The sequence below is a fragment of the Rhinopithecus roxellana genome, chromosome 12, assembly GCF_007565055.1.
Source record: "Rhinopithecus roxellana isolate Shanxi Qingling chromosome 12, ASM756505v1, whole genome shotgun sequence".
In the NCBI taxonomy this organism is placed as follows: domain Eukaryota; kingdom Metazoa; phylum Chordata; class Mammalia; order Primates; family Cercopithecidae; genus Rhinopithecus; species Rhinopithecus roxellana.
Genome location: NC_044560.1, coordinates 106,097,488 through 106,120,656, shown reverse-complemented (window position 1 = coordinate 106,120,656; position 23,169 = coordinate 106,097,488). Strand labels below are relative to the sequence as shown.

At 41.9% G+C, this 23,169-nt stretch overlaps 1 protein-coding gene across 1 annotated transcript; it reads right to left on the bottom strand.

Annotated features, from left to right (window-relative positions):
• Positions 1 to 302: 302 nt before the first annotated feature.
• IGFL2 (IGF like family member 2) lies at positions 303 to 22,490 on the bottom strand. Its single transcript, XM_010377442.2, has 4 exons — positions 22,431 to 22,490; positions 1,134 to 1,187; positions 729 to 996; positions 303 to 518 (listed from the first exon to the last, which is right to left on the bottom strand). The coding sequence occupies exons 1-4, from the start codon at positions 22,447 to 22,449 to the stop codon at positions 443 to 445; spliced, it is 417 nt and encodes a 138-aa protein (XP_010375744.1). The 5' UTR covers positions 22,450 to 22,490; the 3' UTR covers positions 303 to 442.
• Between the last annotated feature and the right edge of the window lie 679 nt (positions 22,491 to 23,169).

The window sequence follows — 23,169 nt, the reverse complement described above, 5'->3', positions numbered from 1 at the left end:
ACAAAGATAAAAAAAGAAGGGCATTACATAATGGTAAAGGGTTCAATTCAACAAGAAGACCTAACTATCCTAAATATGTTTGCCCCTAACAGAGAAGCACTCAGATTAACAGAGGAAACTCTTAAAGACCTTCAAAGAGACTTAGACTCCCACACAATAATAGTGTACTTAAAAACTCTCCAGCCTTTCGTTTCAGCAGAGCTGAGTTCAATCTCTTTCCCCCATTGCAATAGTCTTGAATAGTCTTCCTTGCCTATTTAAATCCAAAAAAAAGAAAGGAGACGACATTGGGTACAGGTGTATACACAGGAAAACGACTTCATTTATTTCCTGATACTCTACTGCCATTGTCCATGTCCCATCAGCCTCCCACATGGGCCACACAATGGCTTGGAGTTGTACCATTTTGTAAATTACTCAGGCTTCTTTACTGTCACACATATTACCCCAGCCTGTGTTTCTGAGATGCCTCAGTGAAAGTTGATTTTCTATGTCTTCTCAGGGAAAAATATCTTTTGCTGCAGAGAAAAAGAAACCAAGAAATTACGAATAACAGACAAGGAGATAACTGAAAATATCTGAGAAACTGCTAGAGATTAGACTACGGGTCCAGGGCTCTTCAAACGGAGTAATGAAGACATCTAGACTCCCCTCCTCATTTCCACCTCCCTACCACCTCATTTCCACCTCCCTACCCCCCACCCCCTGGCCAGGGACCAGGTCCCTACCTGTGACAGTCACTGGAGATGGGAGATGAGTGGCACTGGGAATTCACACCCTGAACTTTCAGCTTCACAACAAAATTATTTGTGAGGCCAAAGGACTCAGGACAGCAGAGCTCAAAGCAGGGCCAGAAGGTGCAGTGGGGACCACATTGGCGGGTCTGGCTCAGGGACAGGATGGCATCATCGTAACAGCACTGCTCCAAGGGGTTGTAGATCTTGTCTCCACACCTGGGTGCCAGCTGGCATAGCCATGGCTCTGAGCCAGCGGGAGCTGGACAGACATTGGTGGTGTGAGCCCAAGGATGACCAGGCACTACATCCCCCAATCAGCAGCCCTCTGTGAACCCCCACACCCACTTTCCAAAGGCAGCCTCCTTCCTCTTCACTCTTGCCCATCCTTGTACTCACCGATGACTTCCCTTGGGGAGCAGAGGAGGAGAAAGACTGACACATAAGCAGGAGCTGGGAGAGAAAGAAAGGAGGTTAAGGATGGGGTTGGAAGTGTGGCCACTAGGTTGACCTCAGGGAGGGCACGCCAGGGTGGGGAAGGCTTAGTTCCAGATTAGCTCTAAAGGCTTGGGTTTGGAACTATCTTTGCATAGGATCTAGCGCCTGACACAGTTAAGAGTTCAGACAGTGGGGCCAGAGAAGTGTGGACCCCGCTAAGAAAGAGAATGCAGGGAAAACTCTTGGAATATCTTTGTTTATGATTCTAAGAATATTGTGAAGTTTACCAGTTGGAAAAAGGAGGGAACAGCTATTAAAGATTAACCATGGGCCGGGCGCGGTGGCTCAAGCCTGTAATCCCAGCACTTTGGGAGGCCGAGACAGGTGGATCACGAGGTCAGGAGATCGAGACCATCCTGGCTAACACAGTGAAACCCCGTCTCTACTAAAAAAAAAATACAAAAAACTAGCCAGGCTAGGTGGCGGGTGCCTGTAGTCCCAGCTACTCGGGAGGCTGAGGCAGGAGAATGGCGTAAACACGGGAGGCAGAGCTTGCAGTGAGCTGAGATCCGGCCACTGTGCTCCAGCCTGGGCGCCAGAGCGAGACTCCGTCTCAAAACACACAAAATAAAATAAAATAAAATAAAGATTAACCATGGTCAAGATTAAGGTGATAAGGAAGGAGGAAGGAAGCTGAGTAAGATTGGCAAGTGGAGAACTGGGGTGCAGGATTGTTTTGGAGATAGTATTGGGCTTGAGTAGGTCTTTTTGTTTGTTTGCTTGCTTTTTGTTTTTTGAGACAGGGTCTTAATCTGTCACCCAGGCTGGAGTGCAGTGGTGCCATCTTGACTCACTGCAGCCTCGAACTCCAGGTCTCAAGCGATCCTCCCACTTCAGCTTCCTGAGTAGGTGAGACTACAGACGTGCCACCACACCCAGGTAATTTTCTATTTTCCGTAGAGATGGAAAGTAGGTCTAAAAGTTGGGGCTCTCCTCATTTGTTTTGCAGTTGCTGACACCATGACTGTGGGTGAAGGTTGAGAGATAAAGGAAATGGAAAAAAATGATGGAATATGAAGGTTTTTTATGGATGCAATCACCTGACTAGCATAGTGATCCGAGTTCAAATATTCCATGATTGACTCTATTTTGAAAGCATGTACAGGCAGGTGACAATGAGGTTATGTAAGCAAAATAAGAGGAAAGGTGTTCGTTTTTGTCTTCTGCACTTGCAAATGAAAAATGTTCCCCTTATACTGTAACCTTTTTCCTCTCCTGGGCTACCCCATATCGGAGAGTGAATGCAGCTCTGAGTCCTACTCCATGTTGTGGCTTGAGGAAGCTGATGGCCTTCAGTACCATCGGCCATTACCAATTAACATGCAACTAGAGAAGGTGGCTCTTCCCATCTATTTTAATCCCCCTTCTACTAAACACCTTCTAATGCTGTATTTCCCAGGCACTGTATCCTTAGAAGTTTCAAAAGATGATGCCCCAAACCACGTTGTTTACTCCCTGGAGAACTATTTGGAGTCATATCCACAGTTTTCATGTATCTAGCAGAGGTGCACAGGCACCATAAACTCCGTAAGAGAACCAGAGAAGAGTGACAGCTGCGATTTTTTCATGGAGTTGTTGTGAGGATCCAAAGGGCATGTGGTTCTAGAGTGCAGATTGTAATAATAGTAAGTGGCAGATGATACGGTTGATACAGCACCTGAGAGTGCAGTCCAGATAAACAAAATCACAAGGTAAACCGATGCCTATGAGGAAGGTAGCAGATCTGGCAGGAGGGCAGTAAAGAAGCCAGCCCTCAGTGATGACGACTGATCTGACACTCCATCCCCCACCTGCTGCCATAACTTGTGGGGGAACCCTGACTCATCATCATCCTGACCACATCATAACCTTAGGGAGAGCTCTTCTCTCCCAAGCTCCATTCTTAGCCTCCCATGCATGTTGAAGGGTATTGGCCTCCTTTACAGAGCCTGAGAAGATCAAGAATCTGGATATTCTTGATGAGCCTCACCTGTCAGCTTGGTTATTCAAGAAAAGCTGTATATGAAATTAACAAGAAAAGGTACAAGTGTCAAAACTGTTTTTGCTATTCTAGTTCCTCTGCCTTTCCATATAAAGACAGAATCTTGTCTATACCCACCCACCCCTCAAAAAACAAAATCTTGCTGGGATTTTGATAGGAATTGCAATCAGGCTGGGCGCGGTGGCTCACGCCTGTAATCCCGGAACTTTGGGAGGCCAAGGTGGGTGGATCACGAACGAGGTCAGGAGATCAAGACCGTGTTGGCTAACAGGGTGAAACCCCGTCTCTACTAAAAATACAAAAAAATTAGCCAGGCATGGTGGTGCACACCTGTAATCCCAGCTACTCAGGAGCCTGAGGCAGGAGAATCACTTGAACCTGGGAAGTGAGCCAAGATCGTGCCACTGCACTCCTGCCTGGGTGACAGAGCGACACTCTTGTCTCAAAATAAAATAAAATAAAATAAAATGAAATAAAACAAATTGCAATCAATTTGGATGGAACTAACATCTTTACTAGTTGAGTTTTACAATCCATGAAAATGGCACATCTCTCCATTTATTTTTATTTCTTTCAGGAGCATTTTGTAATTTTCAGCATATAAGTCCTGTACATGTTTTGCTAGATTTACACCTAACTTTTTCATTTTTGAACAACTGCAGGTGCTATTTTCTTATTAACTTCAGTGTCCACATGTTCATTATTGGTATAAAGAAACACAACTGCTTTTTTCTATGTTGATCTTGCATTCTGAAACCTTGCTAAACTCACTTATTAGTTATAGGAGTAAATTTTTCGATTCCTTGGGACTGTTTACATAGACAATTGTGTGGCCTACAAATAGGAGCAGTTTTATTGCTTCCTTTCCAATCTGTACAAATTTTAATTCTTTTTTTCCTTGACTTATTGCCCTGGTTAGAATGTCCAGCAATACACCGAACAAGAATAGGGAAAGCAGACTTCGTCTCCTTTGCTCAATCTTAGGCGGAAAGCATTCACTTTTTCACCATTACTTTCTATATTAATTGTAGGGTTTTTGTAGATGGACTTTATCGAGTTGAGGAAGTTCCCCCTATTCCTGTTTTTCTGGGAGTTTTAAAAATCATGAATGGCTGTTAAATTTTATCAGTTGCTTTTTCAGCATCGATTGATGTGATCATGTCATTTTTCTTCTTTAGCATATTAACATGGTGGATTACACTGTCAGTGATTTTTGAAATATTCTGCCAGGCTTATATTCTGGAATAAACCCTACACGGTCACGGTGTGTAAGTATTTTTTTACATTGCTGAATTTCATTTACAAATATTTTGTCAAGGATTTGCTTTGTTGTTGTCATTGTTCTTGTTTGTCTGTCTTTTTATGACTTTTGTAGCAAAATAATTCTGATTTTATGAAATGAATTGAAAAGTATTCCTTCCTATTCTGTTTTCTGGATGAGACTGTGCAGAACTGGTGTTAATTTCTTTTTAAACATTTGGTAGCTTCTAAAGTGCAACCATCTGGGTTAGGAGATTTCCTTTTTAGGAGATATTTTAAATTCTGAATTCGATTTCCTTAATAGTTATAAGGCTACTAAAATGATATATTTCATATTGGGTGTGTTGTGATCATTTGTGCTTTATTTATTTATTTATTTATTTATTTATTTATTTATTTATTTATTTTTGAGACGGAGTCTTGCTCTGTCCTCCAGGCTGGAGTGCAGCGGCATGATCTCGGCTCACTGCAAGCTCTGCCTCCTGGGTTCACGCCATTCTCCTGCCTCAGCCTCCTGAGTAGCTGGGACTACAGGCGCCCGTCACCTCCCCTGGCTAATATTTTTGTATTTTTAGTGGAGATGGGGTTTCACCGTGGTTTCGATCTCCTGACCTCGTGATCCGCCCGCCTCGACCTCCCAAAGTGCTGGGATTACAAGTGTGAGCCACCGCGCCCCGCCATTTGTGCTTTTAAATGGGAGGTCCACTTCATCTAAGTTGTCCAATTGTGTACAGTTTGTTTGGAGGAAGGGAGGCAAGATGGTGCACTTCCGGGTTCTTCTTAACCAACTTTTCCCACGCGCGAAAATGCAGCCGGCGCACGGGAAGGTGCAGACCAACTGGGCATGCGCCAGGTGACGTCAATGGGAAGAGACCAAGATTTACCTGGTCGCACCTGCGGAACGCCCCCCTGACATGCCCCTGCCCCGCCTATTGCCCTCCCACTCCTAGAAAAGCCGCTCCGGAGGGACGCCACGCGCGGCCTTCCTCAGTCCTACACTCCTGTCGGGATGTCAGGACTGCAGGAACTCCGTCCGAGAGCCCCACCGCGGGACTCTGTCGGCCTTCTTTGCAGGAGGCCGACAGACCTCTTCCCCACACCTTAGGTGACCAAAATAAACTTGCAGTTTTGCTCCTACACTTGCCTACTGGCTGGTTCTTTTGTGCCCGCTCTGGTGGTCTTAGAAAAACAAATCAGAGTTATTCCTAGTTTTTCCATTATTATTCTTTTAGTGTCTGCAAAACCTATAGTGATATCTCCTGTCTCATTCCTGACACTGACAATTTGTGTCTTCTCTTTGTTTTTTGAGAGCTGTGCTAAAACTATCAAAAGATTGATCTTTTCAAAGAATTAACTCTTTATTTCATTGATTTTCTAGGCTATTTTTCTGTTTTAAATTTTATTGACTCTTGCTCTCCTCTTTATTATTTCCTTCTTCTTCTTGCTTTGGGTTTATTTTGCTCTTTTATTTTTTCCTAGCTTCTTGAAGTGGGAGCTTAGACTATTGATTTTTCCTGTTTTCTAATACAACTATTTAGCACAATAACTTTCACCCTTAGCACTGCTTTATATATGTTCCACAAATTTTGATATATTGTATTTTCATTTCATTAAGTTATACATAATTTTTAAAAATCTTTGAGACTCATTATTAAACCATAAGTTATTTAGAGTTGTGTTGCTTAGCTTCCAAGTGCTTGGAGATCTTTCTGTAGTCATCAGTTTGATCAAATTATGGTCAGACAACTTACTCTGTTTTAAACTCAAATACTTTAGAACTTGTTGAGGTTTGTTTTATGGCTCTAGATAGAAGCCAGTTCCCCACTACCATTTACAATGACATCAGAAATAACAAATACCTAGAATTAAATCTAAAAGAAAGGTGAGAAACCTCTGCAAAACTATGCTGAAAGATACTAAAGAACACCTAAGTAAATGGGAAACATGCCATGTTCATGCTTTGGAAGACTCAATATAACAAAGATGTCAATGTTCCCCAAACTGATCTATAAATTCAATCAAACTCAATAAATATGACAGCAATGTTTTGTATCAGTTAACAAAGTGATTCTAAAATTTATCAGAAAGTGATGGTCGGGTATGGTGGCTCACACCTATAATCCTAGCACTTTGGGAGGCTGAGGCAGGAGGATTGCTTGAGCCCAGGAGTTCAAGACCAGCGTGGGCAACACAGTGACACCCTGACTCTATACATATATATTTTTTAAATTACCAGAAAATGAAAATGACAAGATAGCCAATACAATATTGAAGAAACTAAACAAAGTTATAGGACTTACACTAACAGATCAGGAAGTTTTATAAAACTATAATAATCTAGAGTGCGGTATTGCAAAAGATAAACAGATTGATCCATGGAATGAAACAGAGTTCAGACACAGACCCACCCATAGGCCATCAGTGATTTACGACAAATGCACCACTACAACTCACCAGGCAAAGACTAGTCCTTTTAATGGATATCTACATGGTGGTGGGGGGTGTATCTCAACCCTTATTTCACACCAAATGTGAAAATTAATTTGAAATGGGTCATAGACTTAAACGCTAAATATTTCAAACTATAAAGCAGGACTTCCAGAAGCCAGTGTGAAGAGCATGGGCGCCTTCCTCCCAGCAAAACAACCATTTAACCGGTGAAAAAAAATTTTTTATATAAAAACAACTAGTTAAGTCTCAGGAAATTGTCCTAAGGGCATACAGCAAATGAAGAAATGTTTATTCAAGAAATTCTACTCAATCTGTATAGAGCAGCAAGAGTCTGAGGGCATTTAAGCCACAAATTACCCCTATTCCCCGCATCCCCAGCCAGCTCTGTGTAATTGAAGCTCTATGCTGGGTAGTCACGGACAAGAAAATGGGACTCCACCTCTCCCCAGCTCCCAGCCTAGGGTTACAGTTTCAGTCCAGAAAGGGCAGCACACCAGTATTTATTTATTTATTTATTTATTTATTTATTTATTTATTTATTTATTTTTGAGACAGAGTCTCGCTCTGTCACCCAGGCTGGAGTGCAGTGGTGCGATCTCGGCTCACTGCAAGCTCCGCCTCCCGGGTTCACGCCATTCTCCTGCCTCAGCCTCCCGAGTAGCTGGGACTACAGGCGCCCGCCACCACGCCTGGCTAATTTTTTTGTATTTTTAGTAGGGACAGGGTTTCACCGTGTTAGCCAGGATGGTCTCGATCTCCTGACCTCGTGATCCGCCCACCTCGGCCTCCCAAAGTGCTGGGATTACAGGCGTGAGCCACCGCGCCGGCCGCACCAGCATCTTTTAACCTGCTGCCTCCATGTTGCAGATGCTCTACATTAGTTAGAAATTGTGGCTTACAGGACCAGAGCTCCTTCTCCCATCCAGCCCCTCCTTCTAGCATGGAAGTTCCACGCCAAGTTTAGCAGGTGAAGTACACCGGGCTTCTTTGGTCCTGCCTGAGTTCGCTCATGGGGCAGAAGTTCCACACAGGAAAGGGCAAACCGAGAAGACTGGCAGCTACCACCCCCTCCCAGTGTTCCAGCTGTTACAGCAAAGACATCACCGCAGGAGAAGCTGGCTGCTGTCCCTGACACCAGCTCCAGTCCAGTAGCTCAGCGGTTCTGCCCCGGGGAGAGAGAGGCCATCAGAACAGAGAGCTCCACAAGTCTCCCTAAAACTGTCTTTTCTGAAATAGAGTGTGGAGAAGTACATGCCTAAGGACATCGTACAAAAAAATTGGAAATTTTGGTGTTAGAAGAGGGTGGTAATTCCGTGATGGTAGTAACAAGAAACAAAAACACCAGGCAGAAGCTTAACAGAGAAAATCAGAAAAAGAGATAACTAAAAAGGGCCCTCCTGGAGTCAGAGACAGCCTCAAACCCTGGCAACACTCTGTCTTGGCAAAAGGGCTAGACATTAAGCAGCCTACAGAATGATTTATGCATTGTGCTGTAGGCCTATTAAAAAGAATAGAGCGATCAATTAACAATTAGAGGGTGTAACAGATGCAAGTGATACCAACAAAGGCAGATGAGCCAGAAGCTTAACAGAAACATCAGGGAAAGAATAGTCAAAAACAATGAGTTCGTGTCCTTTGCAGGAACATGGATGAAGCTGGAAACCATCATCCTCAGCAAACTAACACAGGCACAGAAAACCAAACCACATGTTCTTATTCATAAGTGGGAGTTGAACAGTGAGAACACATGGACACAGGGAGGGGAACAGCACACCCCGGGCCTGTCAGGGGCTAGGGGGAAAGGGGAGGGAGAGCATTAGGACAAATACCTAATGCATGCGGGTCTTAAAACCTAGATGACGGGTTGATAGGTGCAGCAAACCACCATGGCACATGTAACAAACCTGCACGTTCAGTACATGTATCCCAGAACTTAAAGTAAAAAAAAGAAATATATATATGTGTATATATACACATATACATATATATGTATAATTTGTAAGAAACAGGCAAAAGCTACCCAAAAAAAAAAAGAACCCAGCTAAAACCATAATTATCTGGAGTAGTTAGCGATCCAGCACTCATGCCCAAGGCTGTACCCTCTGGAGAGCACTAATAAAACAGAATTATGTAATTATATAAGCAATTATATAATTTGTAACTCCTTATGAAAACAGTATAATTGCTTATTTCTTATCCTTTCTTCTCTTAACTGTTTTTTTTTTTTTTTTTTTTTTGTGAGACGGAGTCTCGCTCTGTCACCCAGGCTGCAGTGCAGTGGCGCGATCTCGGCTCACTGCAAGCTCCGCCTCCCGGGTTTACGCCATTCTCCTGCCTCAGCCTCCCAAGTAGCTGGGACTACAGGCGCCCGCCATCTCGCCCGGCTAGTTTTTTGTATTTTTTAGTAGAGACGGGGTTTCACCGTGTAGACCAGGATGGTCTCGATCTCCTGACCTCGTGATCCACCCGTCTCGGCCTCCCAAAGTGCTGGGATTACAGGCTTGAGCCACCGCGCCCGGCCAACTGATCTTAAAAGTAATGGCATAAAACAATATGTACATAACTGTATTGCTGGGAAAAATAAAGAATCTGATTTTAAAATGGGCCAAAGATCTGAATACCTATTTCTCAAAAGAAGACATACAAACACTCAAGTATATGAAAAAAAGTATATGAAAAAATGTTCAGCATTACTCACATTAGAGAAATGCAAATCAAAACCACAATAAAATACCTCATCTCAGTTAAAATGGCTTTTATTAAAAAGACAAGAAATAACAGATGCTGGCAAGGATGCAGAGAATGAGGAATATCCACACATGAGAAATGCCCATCCAGGCCTAGATGGTGAATTTTACAAAACAGTTAAAGAAGACTTAATACCAGTCATTCACAAACTTTTCAAAAAAAACAAGCACAACTTTCCAATCTGTTCTGAGGCCTCTATTACCCTGATACCAAAGTCAGACAAAGACATCACAAGGAAAAAAAACTACAGACCAACATCTCTTATGAATATAAGTTCAAAAATCCTCAACAAAATGTAGCAACCCAAATCCAGCAGCATATATAAAGAATGATATGCCACGACCAAGTGGATTTATCCCAGGGATGCAAAGTTGGTTCAACATATGAAAATCAATTAATATAATACACCATATTACTAGACTATAGGGGGAAGACACGTAATTCTCTCAAATGATACTGGAAGAGGATTTGACAAAATCTACACTCTTTCATGATAAAATACAAAGAACAAACTAGGAATAGAAGAGTTTCCTCAACCTGTTAAAGAGCATCTACAATAAACTCATAGCTAACATCATACTTAACTGTGAAAGATTGAATACTCTCCCCCTGATATCAGGGACAAGACAAGTATATCCACTCTTACCACTCGATTCAACATAGCACTGGCGGTTCAAGCCAGGAAAGTTAGGCAAGAAGAGAAAATGAATTTAGACTGAGAAAGATAAAGTAAAATGATTTCTATTTGCAAATGACATGATTTTGTATGTTAAAAATCCTAAGGACCAGGCACAGTGGCTCACTCCTGTAATCCCAGCATTTTGGGAGACCAAGTGGGGAGGATCACTTGAGGTCAGAAGTTTGAAACCAGCTTGGTCAACATAGCGAGATCCCGTCTTTATAAAAATAAAAGCATAAAAAAGTAGCCAGGGATGGTGGCACACGCCTGTAATTCTAACTGCTCAGGAAGCTGAGCCAGGAGGATCACTTGAGCCCAGGAGTTCAAAGCTGCATTAAGCTATGATCATGCCGCTGCATGCCAGCCTGCGTGATAGAGTGAGATTCTGTTTCAAAAAAGAAAAAGAAAAAAAAAAAAAACCTAAGGAAGCTACTAAGACCTAAAGACTAATAGAAAAATTCAACAGGGTTGTAAGATACAAGAGATCAACATATAAAAAGTAATTGTATACACTAGTAAAAAACCATCTAAATATGAAATTAAGAAAATAATTCCACATAAAATAGTATCAAAGAGAATAAAATACTTATGAATAAATTGAACAGAAGAGGTGCAAGATTTGTGCACTAAAATAACAAAACATTGTTGAAAAGAATTAAGAATATATAAATAAATGGAAATACATCCATGTTCACAAATTGGAAGACTTAATATTGTTCAGATGCCAAAACTCCCGAATTGACCTATAGAATCAATGCAATCCATATCAAAGAACTCTTGTGAGATGAAGTATCACTCTGTCACCCAGGCTGGAGTGCAGTGGCACGATCACGACTCACTGCAACCTCCACCTCCCAGGCTTAAGTGATCCTCCCACCTCAGCCTCCCAAGTAGCTGGGACTGCAGATGCACACCACCATGCCTGGCTAATTTTTTGTATTTTTTGGTAGAGACGGGGTCTCACCATATGGCCCAGGCTGGTGTCTAACTCCTGAGCTCAAGCGATCCACCTGCCTTGGCCTCCCAAAAGTGCTGGGATTACAGGCGTGAGCCACAGCACCCAGCCTTCTTTGAAGAAATTAATCAGTTGATCCTAAAACTCATATTGAAACGTAAGGGACCCAGAATAGCTAAAACAATCTTGAAAAAGAACAAAATTGTAGAATTGATACCTCATGATTTCAAAGCTTACCACAAAGCTACAGTGACAGCGTAGGAGCTGACATACAGGATAGACATAGAGATCAATGAATCAAGCTAACAGTCAGAAAATAAACCCTTAGATTTGTTGAAATCAAATTTCAATGAAAGTGCTAGGATGATGAAGTAAGGGAACAAATGATTTTTCAACAAATGGTGCTGGGAAAACTGTATATTCATACATAAAAGAGTGGGCAGAAAGAGAATCTCTTCCTCACAGCATACACAAGGATTAACTCAAAATGTATCATAGACCTAAATACAAGAGCAAAACATATACAGCTCTTAGCAGAAATGGAAAATAAGCAAGCCACAGAAAGACAAATACCACACCATCTCACTTGTATGTAGAATCTAGAAGAGTTGAACTCATAGAAGTAGAGAGGATGGCAGTTACGAGGATGGGTGTGGGCAGATGGGAACAGGGAGATATGCAAAGGATATAAAGTTACAGTTAGACAGGAAAGATAGGTTTTAGAGATCTACTGCAGGGCACGGTGACTATAATTAATAATAGTGTATTGTAGGCTGGACGTGATGCCTCACACCTGCAATCCCGGCACTTTGGGAGGCCAAGAAGGAGGGTTGCTTAAGCCTACAAGTTGGAGACCAGCCTGAACAACACAGTGAGACATCGTCTCCATGAAAAACAAAATTAGCATACAGAGACATCAGGGAAAGAATAGTCAAAAACAATGAGTTCGTGTCCTTTGCAGGAACATGGATGAAGCTGGAAACCATCATCCTCAGCAAACTAACACAGGCACAGAAAACCAAACCACATGTTCTTATTCATAAGTGGGAGTTGAACAGTGAGAACACATGGACACAGGGAGGGGAACAGCACACCCCGGGCCTGTCAGGGGCTAGGGGGAAAGGGGAGGGAGAGCATTAGGACAAATACCTAATGCATGCGGGTCTTAAAACCTAGATGACGGGTTGATAGGTGCAGCAAACCACCATGGCACATGTAACAAACCTGCACGTTCAGTACATGTATCCCAGAACTTAAAGTAAAAAAAAGAAATATATATATGTGTATATATACACATATACATATATATGTATAATTTGTAAGAAACAGGCAAAAGCTACCCAAAAAAAAAAAGAACCCAGCTAAAACCATAATTATCTGGAGTAGTTAGCGATCCAGCACTCATGCCCAAGGCTGTACCCTCTGGAGAGCACTAATAAAACAGAATTATGTAATTATATAAGCAATTATATAATTTGTAACTCCTTATGAAAACAGTATAATTGCTTATTTCTTATCCTTTCTTCTCTTAACTGTTTTTTTTTTTTTTTTTTTTTTTTTTGTGAGACGGAGTCTCGCTCTGTCACCCAGGCTGCAGTGCAGTGGCGCGATCTCGGCTCACTGCAAGCTCCGCCTCCCGGGTTTACGCCATTCTCCTGCCTCAGCCTCCCAAGTAGCTGGGACTACAGGCGCCCGCCATCTCGCCCGGCTAGTTTTTTGTATTTTTTAGTAGAGACGGGGTTTCACCGTGTAGACGGATGGTCTCGATCTCCTGACCTCGTGATCCACCCGTCTCGGCCTCCCAAAGTGCTGGGATTACAGGCTTGAGCCACCGCGCCCGGCCAACTGGTCTTAAAAGTAATGGCATAAAACAATATGTACATAACTGTATTGCTGGGAAAAATAAAGAATCTGATTTTAAAATGGGCCAAAGATCTGAATACCTATTTCTCAAAAGAAGACATACAAACACTCAAGTATATGAAAAAAAGTATATGAAAAAATGTTCGGCATTACTCACATTAGAGAAATGCAAATCAAAACCACAATAAAATACCTCATCTCAGTTAAAATGGCTTTTATTAAAAAGACAAGAAATAACAGATGCTGGCAAGGATGCAGAGAATGAGGAATATCCACACATGAGAAATGCCCATCCAGGCCTAGATGGTGAATTTTACAAAACAGTTAAAGAAGACTTAATACCAGTCATTCACAAACTTTTCAAAAAAAACAAGCACAACTTTCCAATCTGTTCTGAGGCCTCTATTACCCTGATACCAAAGTCAGACAAAGACATCACAAGGAAAAAAAACTACAGACCAACATCTCTTATGAATATAAGTTCAAAAATCCTCAACAAAATGTAGCAACCCAAATCCAGCAGCATATATAAAGAATGATATGCCACGACCAAGTGGATTTATCCCAGGGATGCAAAGTTGGTTCAACATATGAAAATCAATTAATATAATACACCATATTACTAGACTATAGGGGGAAGACACGTAATTCTCTCAAATGATACTGGAAGAGGATTTGACAAAATCTACACTCTTTCATGATAAAATACAAAGAACAAACTAGGAATAGAAGAGTTTCCTCAACCTGTTAAAGAGCATCTACAATAAACTCATAGCTAACATCATACTTAACTGTGAAAGATTGAATACTCTCCCCCTGATATCAGGGACAAGACAAGTATATCCACTCTTACCACTCGATTCAACATAGCACTGGCGGTTCAAGCCAGGAAAGTTAGGCAAGAAGAGAAAATGAATTTAGACTGAGAAAGATAAAGTAAAATGATTTCTATTTGCAAATGACATGATTTTGTATGTTAAAAATCCTAAGGACCAGGCACAGTGGCTCACTCCTGTAATCCCAGCATTTTGGGAGACCAAGTGGGGAGGATCACTTGAGGTCAGAAGTTTGAAACCAGCTTGGTCAACATAGCGAGATCCCGTCTTTATAAAAATAAAAGCATAAAAAAGTAGCCAGGGATGGTGGCACACGCCTGTAATTCTAACTGCTCAGGAAGCTGAGCCAGGAGGATCACTTGAGCCCAGGAGTTCAAAGCTGCATTAAGCTATGATCATGCCGCTGCATGCCAGCCTGCGTGATAGAGTGAGATTCTGTTTCAAAAAAGAAAAAGAAAAAAAAAAAAAACCTAAGGAAGCTACTAAGACCTAAAGACTAATAGAAAAATTCAACAGGGTTGTAAGATACAAGAGATCAACATATAAAAAGTAATTGTATACACTAGTAAAAAACCATCTAAATATGAAATTAAGAAAATAATTCCACATAAAATAGTATCAAAGAGAATAAAATACTTATGAATAAATTGAACAGAAGAGGTGCAAGATTTGTGCACTAAAATAACAAAACATTGTTGAAAAGAATTAAGAATATATAAATAAATGGAAATACATCCATGTTCACAAATTGGAAGACTTAATATTGTTCAGATGCCAAAACTCCCGAATTGACCTATAGAATCAATGCAATCCATATCAAAGAACTCTTGTGAGATGAAGTATCACTCTGTCACCCAGGCTGGAGTGCAGTGGCACGATCACGACTCACTGCAACCTCCACCTCCCAGGCTTAAGTGATCCTCCCACCTCAGCCTCCCAAGTAGCTGGGACTGCAGATGCACACCACCATGCCTGGCTAATTTTTTGTATTTTTTGGTAGAGACGGGGTCTCACCATATGGCCCAGGCTGGTGTCTAACTCCTGAGCTCAAGCGATCCACCTGCCTTGGCCTCCCAAAAGTGCTGGGATTACAGGCGTGAGCCACAGCACCCAGCCTTCTTTGAAGAAATTAATCAGTTGATCCTAAAACTCATATTGAAACGTAAGGGACCCAGAATAGCTAAAACAATCTTGAAAAAGAACAAAATTGTAGAATTGATACCTCATGATTTCAAAGCTTACCACAAAGCTACAGTGACAGCGTAGGAGCTGACATACAGGATAGACATAGAGATCAATGAATCAAGCTAACAGTCAGAAAATAAACCCTTAGATTTGTTGAAATCAAATTTCAATGAAAGTGCTAGGATGATGAAGTAAGGGAACAAATGATTTTTCAACAAATGGTGCTGGGAAAACTGTATATTCATACATAAAAGAGTGGGCAGAAAGAGAATCTCTTCCTCACAGCATACACAAGGATTAACTCAAAATGTATCATAGACCTAAATACAAGAGCAAAACATATACAGCTCTTAGCAGAAATGGAAAATAAGCAAGCCACAGAAAGACAAATACCACACCATCTCACTTGTATGTAGAATCTAGAAGAGTTGAACTCATAGAAGTAGAGAGGATGGCAGTTACGAGGATGGGTGTGGGCAGATGGGAACAGGGAGATATGCAAAGGATATAAAGTTACAGTTAGACAGGAAAGATAGGTTTTAGAGATCTACTGCAGGGCACGGTGACTATAATTAATAATAGTGTATTGTAGGCTGGACGTGATGCCTCACACCTGCAATCCCGGCACTTTGGGAGGCCAAGAAGGAGGGTTGCTTAAGCCTACAAGTTGGAGACCAGCCTGAACAACACAGTGAGACATCGTCTCCATGAAAAACAAAATTAGCATACAGAGACATCAGGGAAAGAATAGTCAAAAACAATGAGTTCGTGTCCTTTGCAGGAACATGGATGAAGCTGGAAACCATCATCCTCAGCAAACTAACACAGGCACAGAAAACCAAACCACATGTTCTTATTCATAAGTGGGAGTTGAACAGTGAGAACACATGGACACAGGGAGGGGAACAGCACACCCCGGGCCTGTCAGGGGCTAGGGGGAAAGGGGAGGGAGAGCATTAGGACAAATACCTAATGCATGCGGGTCTTAAAACCTAGATGACGGGTTGATAGGTGCAGCAAACCACCATGGCACATGTAACAAACCTGCACGTTCAGTACATGTATCCCAGAACTTAAAGTAAAAAAAAGAAATATATATATGTGTATATATACACATATACATATATATGTATAATTTGTAAGAAACAGGCAAAAGCTACCCAAAAAAAAAAAGAACCCAGCTAAAACCATAATTATCTGGAGTAGTTAGCGATCCAGCACTCATGCCCAAGGCTGTACCCTCTGGAGAGCACTAATAAAACAGAATTATGTAATTATATAAGCAATTATATAATTTGTAACTCCTTATGAAAACAGTATAATTGCTTATTTCTTATCCTTTCTTCTCTTAACTGTTTTTTTTTTTTTTTTTTTTTTTTGTGAGACGGAGTCTCGCTCTGTCACCCAGGCTGCAGTGCAGTGGCGCGATCTCGGCTCACTGCAAGCTCCGCCTCCCGGGTTTACGCCATTCTCCTGCCTCAGCCTCCCAAGTAGCTGGGACTACAGGCGCCCGCCATCTCGCCCGGCTAGTTTTTTGTATTTTTTAGTAGAGACGGGGTTTCACCGTGTAGACGGATGGTCTCGATCTCCTGACCTCGTGATCCACCCGTCTCGGCCTCCCAAAGTGCTGGGATTACAGGCTTGAGCCACCGCGCCCGGCCAACTGGTCTTAAAAGTAATGGCATAAAACAATATGTACATAACTGTATTGCTGGGAAAAATAAAGAATCTGATTTTAAAATGGGCCAAAGATCTGAATACCTATTTCTCAAAAGAAGACATACAAACACTCAAGTATATGAAAAAAAGTATATGAAAAAATGTTCAGCATTACTCACATTAGAGAAATGCAAATCAAAACCACAAAAAAATACCTCATCTCAGTTAAAATGGCTTTTATTAAAAAGACAAGAAATAACAGATGCTGGCAAGGATGCAGAGAATGAGGAATATCCACACATGAGAAATGCCCATCCAGGCCTAGATGGTGAATTTTACAAAACAGTTAAAGAAGACTTAATACCAGTCATTCACAAACTTTTCAAAAAAAACAAGCACAACTTTCCAATCTGTTCTGAGGCCTCTATTACCCTGATACCAAAGTCAGACAAAGACATCACAAGGAAAAAAAACTACAGACCAACATCTCTTATGAATATAAGTTCAAAAATCCTCAACAAAATGTAGCAACCCAAATCCAGCAGCATATATAAAGAATGATATGCCACGACCAAGTGGATTTATCCCAGGGATGCAAAGTTGGTTCAACATATGAAAATCAATTAATATAATACACCATATTACTAGACTATAGGGGGAAGACACGTAATTCTCTCAAATGATACTGGAAGAGGATTTGACAAAATCTACACTCTTTCATGATAAAATACAAAGAACAAACTAGGAATAGAAGAGTTTCCTCAACCTGTTAAAGAGCATCTACAATAAACTCATAGCTAACATCATACTTAACTGTGAAAGATTGAATGCTCTCCCCCTGATATCAGGGACAAGACAAGTATATCCACTCTTACCACTCGATTCAACATAGCACTGGCGGTTCAAGCCAGGAAAGTTAGGCAAGAAGAGAAAATGAATTTAGACTGAGAAAGATAAAGTAAAATGATTTCTATTTGCAAATGACATGATTTTGTATGTTAAAAATCCTAAGGACCAGGCACAGTGGCTCACTCCTGTAATCCCAGCATTTTGGGAGACCAAGTGGGGAGGATCACTTGAGGTCAGAAGTTTGAAACCAGCTTGGTCAACATAGCGAGATCCCGTCTTTATAAAAATAAAAGCATAAAAAAGTAGCCAGGGATGGTGGCACACGCCTGTAATTCTAACTGCTCAGGAAGCTGAGCCAGGAGGATCACTTGAGCCCAGGAGTTCAAAGCTGCATTAAGCTATGATCATGCCGCTGCATGCCAGCCTGCGTGATAGAGTGAGATTCTGTTTCAAAAAAGAAAAAGAAAAAAAAAAAAAAAACCTAAGGAAGCTACTAAGACCTAAAGACTAATAGAAAAATTCAACAGGGTTGTAAGATACAAGAGATCAACATATAAAAAGTAATTGTATACACTAGTAAAAAACCATCTAAATATGAAATTAAGAAAATAATTCCACATAAAATAGTATCAAAGAGAATAAAATACTTATGAATAAATTGAACAGAAGAGGTGCAAGATTTGTGCACTAAAATAACAAAACATTGTTGAAAAGAATTAAGAATATATAAATAAATGGAAATACATCCATGTTCACAAATTGGAAGACTTAATATTGTTCAGATGCCAAAACTCCCGAATTGACCTATAGAATCAATGCAATCCATATCAAAGAACTCTTGTGAGATGAAGTATCACTCTGTCACCCAGGCTGGAGTGCAGTGGCACGATCACGACTCACTGCAACCTCCACCTCCCAGGCTTAAGTGATCCTCCCACCTCAGCCTCCCAAGTAGCTGGGACTGCAGATGCACACCACCATGCCTGGCTAATTTTTTGTATTTTTTGGTAGAGACGGGGTCTCACCATATGGCCCAGGCTGGTGTCTAACTCCTGAGCTCAAGCGATCCACCTGCTTTGGCCTCCCAAAAGTGCTGGGATTACAGGCGTGAGCCACAGCACCCAGCCTTCTTTGAAGAAATTAATCAGTTGATCCTAAAACTCATATTGAAACGTAAGGGACCCAGAATAGCTAAAACAATCTTGAAAAAGAACAAAATTGTAGAATTGATACCTCATGATTTCAAAGCTTACCACAAAGCTACAGTGACAGCGTAGGAGCTGACATACAGGATAGACATAGAGATCAATGAATCAAGCTAACAGTCAGAAAATAAACCCTTAGATTTGTTGAAATCAAATTTCAATGAAAGTGCTAGGATGATGAAGTAAGGGAACAAATGATTTTTCAACAAATGGTGCTGGGAAAACTGTATATTCATACATAAAAGAGTGGGCAGAAAGAGAATCTCTTCCTCACAGCATACACAAGGATTAACTCAAAATGTATCATAGACCTAAATACAAGAGCAAAACATATACAGCTCTTAGCAGAAATGGAAAATAAGCAAGCCACAGAAAGACAAATACCACACCATCTCACTTGTATGTAGAATCTAGAAGAGTTGAACTCATAGAAGTAGAGAGGATGGCAGTTACGAGGATGGGTGTGGGCAGATGGGAACAGGGAGATATGCAAAGGATATAAAGTTACAGTTAGACAGGAAAGATAGGTTTTAGAGATCTACTGCAGGGCACGGTGACTATAATTAATAATAGTGTATTGTAGGCTGGACGTGATGCCTCACACCTGCAATCCCGGCACTTTGGGAGGCCAAGAAGGAGGGTTGCTTAAGCCTACAAGTTGGAGACCAGCCTGAACAACACAGTGAGACATCGTCTCCATGAAAAACAAAATTAGCATGGTGTGGTGGTGCGTGCCTGTGGTCTGAGCTACATGGGAGCTGAGGTGGGAGGATCATTCGAGTCTCAGAGGTAGAGGGTGCAGTGAGCTGTGATCACACCACTGCATTCCAGATTGGGCATCAGAGTAAGACCCTGCCTCTTAAAAAAACAAATGGTGTGTTGTATATTTCAAAATTGCTGAAGAGTATATTTTAAATGTTCCAGTGACAAAGAAGTATATGAGGTGGTAGATATGGTAATTAACTTGATTTAATCATTTAACAAGGCAGACATAGATTAAATCATCATATTTTACCCCATAAATATACACAATTATTCTTCATCAACTTCTTTAAAAGATTCCTAGCAGAAAACATAGAAGTAAGTCTTTTTTTTTTTTTTTTTTTTTTTTGAGATGGAGTCTTTGCTCTGTCACCCAGGCTGGAGTGCAGTGGAGTGGCAGGATCTCGGCTCACTGAAAGCTCCGCCTCCTGGGTTCACGCCATTCTCCTGCCTCATCCTCCCGAGTAGCTGGGACTACAGGCGCCTGCTACCACGCCCGGCTAATTTTTTGTATTTTTAGTAGAGACGGGGTTTCACCGTGTTAGCCAGGATGGTCTCGATCTCCTGACCTTGTGATCCACCCGTCTCAGCCTCCCAAAGTGCTGGGATTACAGGCGTGAGCCACCGCGCCCGGCCAGAAGTAAGTCTTAATGACCTCGAGTTAGGTAACATTTTCTTAGATATTACACCAAAAGCACAAGAGACAAAAAGAAAGAATAGACTCCATCAAAAATTAAAAACCTACGCACTACAAGCAATAGCATCAAGGAAATGAAGACAATCCACATAATGAGGAAAGTATTTGCAAATTATATATATGATAAGGGATGAGTATCCAGAATATCTTTTAAAACTCTTACAACTAAATAATAATAATAATAATAAATAATAATAAAATAAATAACCCAATTTAAACATGGAAAAATCTGAATAAACCTTTTCTCAAAAAGAAATACAAATGGCCAATAAGGACATGGAAAAGACGCTCAGCGTTGTTATTTACTAAGGAAACGCAAATTAAAACTACACAGGATATCATACACACCCACCCAGGTAACTGTAATAAACAGAAAAATAGAAAATAACAAAGGCTGGAGAATCTGCGGAGAAATGTGAGCCCTCATGCACTGCTGGTGCGAGTGTAACTGATGCAACGTCTGTGGAAAACAGTTTGCCAATTCTTCCAAAAGTTCAACAGAATTACCTGTGGCCTAGCCATTCCACTCCTAAGGCTACACCCCAAGATAACTGAAAACAGGTTCTCAAGCGAATACATGTATATGTATGTTCGTAACAGCACTATTCACAATAGCCAAATGGTGGAAACAGTCCAAGTGTCCATCAACAGATGAATGGATAAATGAATGCTAATATGTGGATACAACTGAATATTATTTCATTATAAAAAGGAATGAAGTACTAATAAATTCTAAAACAGGGATATGCCTTGAAAACATTCAGTAAAAAAAAAAAACAAAAAAAGTGACACAAAAGGTCACATATGGTGTGATTCCATTTATAAGAAATGTCCCAGAGAGGTAAATCCAAAGAGACAGAAAGCAGACTGGTGGTTGCCAGGGGTGAGGGTAGAGGGGAAGGGAAGGAACAGCTGAGTGGGCATGCGGTGGTCGGGGGCTGTGGGGCCAGGTGACTAGGGGGTAAAAAGCAATTCTGGAATATGATTGAGCTACTCTTCCTTCAACTTGAGAGAGAAAGTAAGAGAAAGAAGGAGAGGAGGGAAAAGACAGGGAGGGGAGAGGGGACGAGAGCAGAGGGCGATGGGAGACAAAAGGAGAGAGGGAGGGGGAGGAGGGAGAGAGGGAGAGAGGAGGAGACAGAGAGGGACAGAAAGAGAGAGAGACAGAAAGAGAGAGAGAGAAAGAGAGAGAGAGAGAAGAGAGGAAAGAGAGAGAGAGAGAGAGCGATGGTTGCCCAAAAAGAAGTTAACGAACACAGCAGGCATTGCTCATCTTGATGGAATACAAACAACAAAACAGTCCACCGCCTGGGCTGCCCTTACTTGAGCACACTCCTGGTGTAGTCGATCCTCATGCCTGGGACACTGAACCTCATGATTTCCTGGTGCTGAGAGCCCAGGAACTCCAGGCAGCAGTGCCTGGGCTACAGAGCTGGGTCTGGTTCGAGGGCAGGATGATCCCCTCATCACAGTCCCAAGAGATTGCAGATCTGGTCTCCACTCCTGAGTGTCAACTGGCACAACCACAGTTCAATATCTGGAAGAGTCAGAGCTGATGAGCTGGCAGGCTCCTCTGGGAGCTCCCAACCCTATCCACAGTGCTATAATCCTCCCTCCTCTCTTCTCCCTCCACTCACCACACCCATTCTCACCAGTAGTCCCTTCTGAGTCTGAGCCCAGGAGTTCAAAAATAAAGATCGGCTGAGAGCAGAAGGAGAATGACGGTGATTCTGGGATCACCAGATCATGATCATGGAGCACAAGATGTTGTCTCTGAGTTTCTTTGGTTGCTATAACAACTCACAGTGGAATTTGGGACTGACTCTGTGTGCAGGTTCTGGGGACTGGGCTTGGCAGGTGAGGAAATGCAGGGAGGGCTCTGGGAAGGGTTAAGCTTCTGGAATTTGTAGATGGGGACAGAGATTGCAATGCAGTCAGAGAGGACACGAGTGACTATGAGGTGGGAAACCAAGAATTAAATAGGGAAGAGAGAATTAAGTATGAGGTTCAGAGGTACATTAGAGATAACAGTAGGCATTAGCTCAACCTGGGGCTAGCGTTGCCTTACCAAAGATTCTGGGTACCATGGAGCTTCAGAGCAGCTGATGGGATAGCAGCAGTGGAAATGGGTCAGTGACTTTACACAGGGACTTACGTAGGCTATGAACTTACCCACATTTAGGGAGGTGGGCGGAAGCAGTGGCCTCTTGGAGAGGGTGGGGCATGAGAAGTTGCAGAAAGCATAAGGAAAAAAATGCAGCAACAGCTGAGTAAGATGTTCCTGGACCTGTTCCAAGTGGCTGCTACCTTCTCAGAGCTCTCGAAACCTCAGTATAAAGTCTTCCCTAGAACCTTTCAAAGCTGTGAGTGTCATTCTTTGAACTCTGCCCATGCAAAGCCACTTGGAAGAGATTCCTTGGCTCTTACTTATCTGACAGCATACTACTCACCAAACACCAGCCGTCTCTAAGCTCCCCATATTCAACCACCCTGAAGTTTCAAGGGGTCCCTCTACCCCCATCTCAGTCCACCTCCAGACCTGCACTGTGAGAAACAAACTCACCCATCCAAGCCCAAAGAATGGACTCAGAGACACAGAAAACAGCAGAAGCAAGACTTTTAATGACCATCTTGCAAAATTGAGTGTCTGGTAGGCAGGCACACCCTGTATGGTTACAATAAGCAATTTACCCCTAGTGCACAAGTCTCTCCCCCAGTTCCTCGTAGGCTGAGTACGATGTGGTCACAATCTTCCCAGACATCATCTATTGGTTGCTGGGTTGAGGCTTTTAGGTGTTTTCTTCAGG